The sequence below is a fragment of the Myotis daubentonii genome, chromosome 6, assembly GCF_963259705.1.
Source record: "Myotis daubentonii chromosome 6, mMyoDau2.1, whole genome shotgun sequence".
Taxonomy (NCBI): domain Eukaryota; kingdom Metazoa; phylum Chordata; class Mammalia; order Chiroptera; family Vespertilionidae; genus Myotis; species Myotis daubentonii.
Window position 1 is genome coordinate 19,945,811 of NC_081845.1, and position 9,496 is coordinate 19,955,306.

Sequence of the window (9,496 nt, forward strand, 5' to 3'; positions counted from 1 at the left end):
TGTGATTTGTACTGAGCTTCACCTTTAAAATCACACAAGACTCATCACCGTTTCCTCATGCTTGGTCCCAGAGTTCTGCTAATTGCTTTGTTTCTGAAGGACTGAACCCCATCGTACTTAACGACCCTTTATTTTTTTGGAAGTCCTAAATGTTTCATTAAAATCAGTTGCTTTTGGTCTAATAAGCCAAACACATGTAATATAATTATTCAAAGCATTACCTGAGGTAAATGTTTAAAGAAACCTGAAGTATTATCAATTCAAACATTTGATTTACCCTCGCAATACAAGTCATGAGCTTTATTTATTTACTTATTTGTTTAACATCGTGCTTAATGAAAGGACTTAGTTTGTTTATCCCAATGTTTAATTCATGGCAGCTGCTTTAAATATTTATGAAGTTTCCTGTCGTTCCGTTTAGTTAACAGACTGGATGGCTCAGTTCGTTGGCTAAGACAAGGCAGTGCAATGTCAGCAAAGGAAAGCTCTTTACTTTTTGAAAAATGTGCTTAAAGAAAAGAGTGAAATACAATTTTGTTTTTGAAAAATATAAGGTCTTTGGATCTCGTGTGTTACCATAAATTAATCAGATAGCTCTTTGGTGCTGCACCCCTCCTTTGTAGGCCTTGCAATATGAGAGGTCCCGTAGGCACTTCATCAGTTATGATGGAGTAGACTCTTTTACTCATCAAGTCACTTGAACTTAAACTTGGAAAGAAACGGAATTCACTCTCTCCTGGTCAATTTCCACAAGATAACTTTTTTATATCCTCTACTAGGAGATTCATTTCCTAAGATTTTTTTTTTCATGTATAAAATGTGATTTCATTATAGTACTAGAGGCCTGGTGCACAAAATTAGTGCATGGGTAGGGTTCCTAGGTCTGGCTGGCAATCAGGGCTGATCTGTGGGGTGACTGGCGAGGCTATCAGGGGGTCATTTGCACCCGCCTTGGCTGGCCTGGCGCCACCCGCTTGCCGGTTCCGCCCCCCACCACCAGTCACCTCCCTCTGTTTTTAGTCTTCAAGAGTGATATTAAATTTCTATTTTATGTGCCAGATCCAGCAAACCAGAATCATTTTATGTCACATCCCAAGCTATCCTAAACAAGTTGTCTGTAGCACCAATAAAATAACACAAAGTGATCCTCCCGATATTTCCAATACCCAACTGGCATTATTATTATTAACTATACTAGTATTCCTTATGTTGCACTTTACATCCCATGACTATTCTATAACTACCACTTTGTACTTAATCCCTTCACCTTTTTCTCCCAGTACCCAAACCGCCCTCCTCGCTTGCAAATATCAGTCTGTTCTCTGTATCTATGAGTCTGTTTTGATTTTGTTTATTTTGTTTTTTAGATTCCACATATAAGTGAAATCATACTGTATTTGTTTTTCTCTGACTGCCTTATTTTACTTAGCATAATACCCTCTAGGTTTATACACACTGTTGCAAATGGCAAGGATAATTGAAAAATTATATATATTTTAAAAAGGACACAAACTCACTTAAATTCAATGTATTAAATGGAATCAGCATAGTCTTCCAGGAAAGACTGGCTCCAAAAGCTTAGTCACTGAAGCCAAGCCTTGGCACGCCATGTAATCTCTTAAACTATTTCCTTGTATGAAAAATAGGAATTGGAATAGCAACCTCATAGAGATCATCTGATAAATAAATTAAATAATTACAGAGCGTACTTCCTGAGATACGGTGAGTACACAATAACACAATTAGCAGATAAATTTTCAAACTAAAGCACATTAAAGGTTATAAAACCTGATCTCCAAATTTAAAAGGAGACATTGGAATCCACTGTGACATCATAAAGAATTAACAAAGACTGTTTGATGCAGTGAATATAAAATGAGGTCAACAGAGAACAATTCATTACATTAAGCCTACTGCTTATTTACCAGTTAATAATGGTGGATTTTTGTAATCAAAGAAAACACGATAATTTCCAGAGAAACATCAAAAGTGCTTAATTCAAAGTAATATCCATCGCTAGCTACACATTTCCCCCATCTTTCAGGTAATTTGTGGATACTGGTCCAACAGAACTTTTCTTGTTTTGAAGCAAACCATTCAGAGACTCAATTTTCCACTTCTTCCTACATTTTGAAGTGCTGCTCAGAAAGTGTGTGTGCCGTCGATGAGAACAAGTGATAATCTGAAGGAGCAAGGTCTGGTGAATACGGTGGGTGGGTCAATACTTGCCAGGCAAGATCTTCTAACATGTCTATAACTGGTTTTGAAGTGTGTGATGATGCATTATCATGAAGCGAAATTACTTTGCTGTGTCTTCTGGCACATTCTGATCATTTCACGATCAAAGCGTGGTTCAAACTTATTATTTATTGTCGGTAGCGATCAGTATTAACGGTTTCACCTGGTTTTAGAAGCTCATAATACACCACACCTTTCTGATCCCACCAAACGCAGAGCATTGTCTTCTTTCCAAAGCGATTTGGCCTTGCAGTCGATGTTGATAGTTGACCTGGATCAACCCATGATTTTGTGCATTTGGGATTCTCAAAATAAATCCACTTTTCATCGCCAGTCACAGTTCAATGCAAAAAAGACTTTCTTTCGTGCCATTGAAGCAACATTTTACTGATGACTTTTCAGTTTTCTATTTGTCTTTCATTCAGTTGATGTGGCACCCATTTTCCTTTCTTTAAAATCTTTCCCATTGCTTGTAAACGATTAGAAATTGTTTGCTGAGCAACATTTAATCTTTCTGCAAGTTGTTTTTGAGTTTGACACACATCTTCATGCAATAATGCTTGTAATTATTGGTCTTCAAACTTTTTCGTTTGACCTGGACGTTCTTTGTCTTTCACATCAAAATCATAATTTTTAAAGCGTTTAAACCAGCGTTCACAAGTATCTTGAGATGGAGCATGTTCACCATAAGCTTCCCAAAGTATACAATTACTTTTTCTTCAAAATAAAGTAATGAATTAAAACTTCCAGCAAATGCTCTTTTTTTTTGGAATAAAATTTGACATTTTTTAAGCGTCATTTGGCCTAAAGAGATGATCCACACTCCCAGACTATTCTTAGTAGTTAGTCTATGATGTTATCTATAATGTTAACACCTTCAGCAAATTTAACATACAAAGTTTTGAAGCTTGCTGTCAATACCACAAAATAGCATACATATCAAATCGTATATATATCAACATATGTGGAACTCCATCTATTGAAAAAAATCCGCATTATTAACTAGTACACCTAGTACAGAAGCAGAGGAGCATGGAGTAGAAATGGAATGTGAGGTTTTCCCTGCTTACACACCTGCCTCAGAGTGGTGGGTATAAGTATTCACTTCATCACCCATGCTGAGGACTTGTGGAAAGCTTACATGCCCATGCCTTCTAGCAGACACGTGGATAAATGACTGGTAGAGAAGAACAGATGCATAAATACACACATGATCGATTGGAATTAATTATCAAAAACATGGCATCTAACAATTTCAAGGATGATTTTATATATTTTATCTAATGTAAGTTCAGTCAGAAAAGACTTCTAACAGTAAAGTCAAATGCTGGGCTAGACCCTAAAGGACTGGCTAAGGTGTCCTTGGTAAGCATGGAACAGCAGAGTGGTAAAAATGGGAAGGTCAAGTTTTAGCTTGGGGCTCCACATGAATAAAATCAAGAAGGTCTGGGAGCACGAATCAGTTTATTAAATTGGAGACTAAAATGAGAGAGGACATTTTGTTTTTACATCTATCAAGTAGAGATTAATTTATTTTATTCCATTATTTGAATCGACAACATAAAAATCGACAATGTCTTCATTTTGTTTAATTAGGCTCTGTTATCTGTCACTTTAAACCCTTCCCATCTGTTGAGATGAAGACTCTCACTTTTAAAAGGTGCTTCTGCTAAGAATAGTCTGGGAGTGTGGGTCGTCTCATTAGGACAAATGATACGTACTCCTTTACTTTCACCCCTAGGCATATAAATTCTTAAAAATATATAATAAAGCCTGGAAACAACCCAGATGCCCACCATTAGGAAACTGGTTGAATAAATTATAACTGCAATACATTCTCTCAATGAGTACAATCCTATATAATAAAAGGCTAATATGCAAACTGTCCCCACAGGTGGGAGTTCAACCGACCGAGAGATAGACGTGTGCTGACCACCAGGGGGTGGTGCGGAACATAGTGGGCGTTGGTGATGGGGCGCTGGCAGCAGGCGGCAGTGGAGGCGCTGCTGGCCCTGATGGGCCCTGACAAGAAAGGGACCACAGTGGGATGGTGGAGCAGGTGAGCAAGTGGCCCCAGGCCAAGGCGGATGCAAGCAGGGGCCCCAATCACCTCCATTGGTCGCCTTACAGATCACCCTTGATCACTGGCCAGGCCTAGGATCCCTACCCATGCAGGAAATCTTAAAAAGGAATGAGAAATATTGTTCTATACTTCTGTGGAGTAATCTCCAAAATATACCACTAATTAAAGTCAAACAAACAAACAAAAAGCCCTCAAGGTGGAGAAAAGTGTGTATAGTGAGGTACCATTTATCTAAGAACAGATGGATAAACCATAAAATTAAAATATCCTTGTGGCTCAAGGATAGAAGCCAGACTTTTAATACACCTTGGTTTTACATTTGACTTTTGGACCATGTAAATATTTTACATGCTTATAAAACAAAATCAATTCAAAAAAATCTATGCTTAAAAATTAAAAATAAAATGAAACAAATCAACCCAACCAGGTATGCAGTTGGCGATGTAACCACATGGAGAATAACCTAAGTAAGCTAAAACAGTAATTTTATGGTTGCATTCCTTTTAAGATATACCCCCAAGGATACAAACAGCTAAAGGAAAAAAAACACACAAATGTAAACTCTTTTCTGGTAACCATATTATTGTAGGTGGTGTTGGTGTTGTTAGCTGAGAATGCTGTGATTAATGGTGGGTAAAATAAACAAGTAATTATGTGATACTCTAATCAGATTATCTGATGCATCCTAAGAACCACTATTCTCAGTGTGGAAAAGAGAAGCCACAGCTACACTCTGCCCTCCGAAAAGGCTGTAAGCAATAACCACCCCAGAGTCAGGAGTACTCCTGGTGTCTCGATCAGTCATAAAAGTTTATTTCTGCTAAACGAAACAAACGCTTCTTGAAACAGATCATTTTAGGTCTGCAGCATAAAATATGCCAGAAAAAGATGGGGAATTTTTTCTAACATCATGTCATATGTCTAAATCCATGAGTTAAGATGCTATTTTTACAAGAAAATTAAAAGAAAACAACACTAATTAGTCACTAGTGAAAGATGCTAGGAAACAAAAAAGAAAACTGGTAAAGAAAAGGAAGCAACCACCTTAAGAATGTCTTCCTTAAAAGATTTATTCCAATTAATAAATTTTAGAAAGAAGTTAGAGCATCATCCTGGAACTGTTAATAAGCTAATAGATCCAAGCATTGATCAGAAAGAGCTGCTATTTTACAAAAAGGGGAAGACAACCAGACATTGTGTGTCTCTTGATATAGTCACACTTGAAATAGTTCCCACAAAAGAAATGAACCTAAATATGACAAATCTAGAGACAACCAAATAACAAGAAACAGAAAAACATGGAAATAAAATTAGTCAGAGGGGGCACTTCTCTATGACTTAATAACTACATTTCTTTAAGGAAGAAATTTCAAAGAAGAGAGAGGGAGGAGAAAAGAAAGAATAGGGGATAAAAGGGAATGTAATGAAAGGAGAGGGGAAGAGAGTGAAGGATAGAGAGACAGAGAGAGAGACAAAGGAGAGAGAAGGAAAGGGAGGGAGAGAGTTAAAAAGTCTTACATGATGTATCAACCAACTGCAATGCATAAACCTTATTTAAATCCTAATTCAAACAAACCGTAAAAACATGATGAAATTTGTGATACAATTTGAAATCTGAACAGAGTATTTGAAATCCAGAATTGTTAGCATTTTTAGATACAATAATGGTAATATGGATATGTTCTAAAAACCCCTCTTTAGCATTTAGAAACAAATACTGAAATATTTATAGAAAACAAATATAATTCAGAGATGTGTTTCAAAATAATAGAAAATAGGAAACTGATTATGGGTATGGCTAGGGCAGGACTAGCCAGGTGTTAATAAATGTCAGGGTAGGTGATGAGTATGCGGGGGTCCATCACACTATTCTTTTTAATGTTTGCATATGGGAAATTTTACAAAATAAATACTTAAAAAACTAAGGCATTCAGTAGCATTGTGAACACTCAGTACCTGCAGCTTGGTTTTGAAATACAATCTATCAATAAAAGGAACCAGTCCTCCTTGAAGAAATGGATTCTGTCAACTCTGAGGGGAGAAGACTATACAGGGTGCGCCTGGAACATCTTGTACGAGAAAGAAAGTCATAAATGAATGATGAGGGCAGGTTAAAATGACATAGGAACCAGCTCAAAGGGCTCCTATTGGTCAAAGTTGGGTAAATTTGGACAGCAAAGAAAAGTAGTGATTAGTAGTGATTTATAAAACACTGAATAAAAACGGGAACCTTCAACCCATAGTGATATTCAATAACAAAAAGAAAAACAGGAGACCAATTATTATAGTAGATTGCCAGCCAATCAATGTAGAATTGTCACAGAATTAGAAAATGAGTATTTCTCAAACACCGGTTTTGTTATTGTCTCAGGCAAGGATGACAAATGTATGGCGAGACCTCTGGGGGATAGCTGATCACTGACAAATAGGGTGTTCACACCATCTCAAGGACCATAGATTAATACTGACTGCACGTGAGCAAAGTTATATTCTATCCCCAATAAAGGAACCATCTAACATCATGCCCTTGTGATGATGCAATAGGAGGCATTAACATCATCGAAGCAGAAGTGTAGTCAAAAATGTTTAAACAGAATTTAGTCATTAAAAAAAAAACAACAGACAAAATCAGAAATCTGATTTGGACTCTTCAAAAATATTAAAACAAAAAACAGGTCACTGATTTAGATTAAAGCACACACGCGCGCGCGTGCACGTGCACATACACACACACACACACACACACACACAAAATGGCACCAAGTGCAACATATAACCTTTGTTAGAATCCAGATGGGGTGAGGAAGGGAGAAACTATCAAGAAAAATGTGACAATTAGGAAAATTTGAATATAACCATACATACTAGTACATATAATTCTGTTTTATCATTCAATTTCTTAAGTATTTTGAAATTGTGTTTTGTTAAGCTTTAAAAAAGTTAGTGTTTATCTTATCAGATAAACACAACCAATACCTAGGTAGATGCAGAAAGAGAGAAAGCCAAGGTTATAAAATGTTAACTGTTGAATGAATCTACATGCAGGCTGTTTGGGTATTTGCTATACCATTCTTGCAACTTTTCTATAGGCTTGAAATTTTCAAAATAAAAGGCTAATTAAAAACAAACTCTGTTTAGTGGCATCTGAATAGTGCATACGTACAAGTAACAGCACATCGTTGCATTTGCTCTTCTGGGTCCTATCCTTGGAGTTCTCTTTCTGATTGACAGCTTGCTCTGCAAACGACACCTCCAGGTTGATATCTGTTTCAGAGGCAGGTGCCTCCTCGGGCACCAGTGGCATCAGCTTCTTTTCACCAACAACTAGGCTAGATGCCTGGTCTGGGGGTAAAAACAAAAGACCCAAATCATATGCTTTATGTATTGATTGATTGATTTTTACTTCTAATACATTAACTATATAAAAACCTTTAGGAAAAGTACAATTTACTACAGGCAATAATTAATGGCTATTTTAATACTAAAAAGTATACTCAAGAATCCTACCAATGGTGTGTGTGTTGGGGGGGGGGGGGGCGGGGGGGCGGTAAAAGGAGAAATGGGGTGGCCAGAAATTCATAGTTCAGTTGAGAAATCTTTCTTTGAAGGGCCAGTTTGTAGCCTGAGTTCACGTCCAAAACATTGCTGGACAATCTCAAATTCTGAATGAAAAACCTCACAAAAATTGAATGGACTTCATCATTGTTTTATTTAGGTTAGTTGTAATCTGTCTTAGAAGTTGCAAGATGCTATTTCATTTCCTCACAGTAGAACAGATTCCTGGAATAAGACCACTTCCACGCCCTGCATTTTTTCATTCTGGAATGTTATCTATCTATCATAGTAAAAATTTCAAAACAATAAATACTGCCAAAAGCTTATCACTGTGGGAGTCAGGCCTAGAGGCTCCTGGTACAGGAATCAATAGGTTTTTGCATCTGATTCTATGAAAGGCTAAAAGGTCCTACAACTACAAACCTAGTCAAATAACTTCCAGACATTTACATCAACATTGCAAAGTATAATAAGCTTAACATTTTTGTTTGTTTACTGTTAATTCTACAGGGGGAAAAAACATATTTTAAAGCCTCTGCTGAAAACACCAGCTTTAAACTTTGGAGAAAACATTTCTAAATTTTACTATTTTGTAAGTTTTTGGTTTTAATGCAACTCACATTTTAAAAACCCTAGAACCAATGACAGGATTGCTTTTATTTTCTCATTGTAGACCTTTAATTCATGGGGAGCAGAACTGAATTACAAAACAAACTGACACAGTACATTTACATATTACATACTAATATAACAAGGTGATAAAAGTTAAAGTTAAGGTTAAAACATAATAAATATGCCATATGTACATTTTATTAAAAGTATTCTACCTTCAGAAAAATATACTTATAGTCTTTAAATTTAAAAAAAAAAATTGTTTTACTCAAAAGAAAATGAAGAATAAATGTACATCTAGTCTGATTCACTCCCACTCAACAAGCTGACTGGCTTCATGGTCATGTGACCTGAGCCCTCACACAGAAGGGCCCTGCGCTGGGATTGATGCTCTTGCTCTTAAAATTTGAACAAGAAGCCCTTCATTTTCAGTTTGCACTGGGCCCCACAGATTATATACCTGGTCCAGGTGGCCTCTCACAGCTAAGAAAGTAACTAAACATTTACCTGTATCAATTCCAAAAATAAGAATAAACGTGAAGCTCCATGATAGTATTTGTCTGCTGTCATCTATGCCACATTTTATGCTTTTCAATAGCCTGTGACAATTTCTTTGTAATTTGAATAACCGGATCTTCATTCAATTAATTTCTAAAGTGAGTTAAATGTCAAAGCCCAATTTTATTTCCCCACTGGTTTAGACTGCTTTATGTTTTGCTGTGACTATATAGGTTGGTTTCTTAGGAAACCATTTTAAGAGGAAAAAGATTAGCCATTTTCTTAAATTAGAAGCTGCCTTTCCAGAATGTGACGTTTATGGGCAAGAATTTTAAAACTATTCCCTTTTCTCTTCAATACTCCCAGGTTAGAGTTACAATAAATACCGCCTCCCAACCATGAAATCGCCTGTACCGAATTCAAAACTGAGTAGAAATTTTATAATTAAGTTATAATACAGTTAAAACATAAATTTCCTCTAAAACATGGCAAAAAAAAAAACCCATACAT

At 36.4% G+C, this 9,496-nt stretch overlaps 1 protein-coding gene across 3 annotated transcripts in view; it reads right to left on the bottom strand.

The window, feature by feature from the left end:
* Window positions 1-9,496, bottom strand: part of ARHGAP18 (Rho GTPase activating protein 18) — a 169,122-nt gene that overhangs the window by 40,133 nt on the left and 119,493 nt on the right. For all 3 annotated transcript variants that reach the window (XM_059700296.1, XM_059700295.1, XM_059700297.1), the window contains exon 5: window positions 7,485-7,663. In XM_059700296.1, the coding sequence (XP_059556279.1) occupies window positions 7,485-7,663 (179 nt within the window). The remainder of the gene's footprint in view (window positions 1-7,484; window positions 7,664-9,496) is intronic.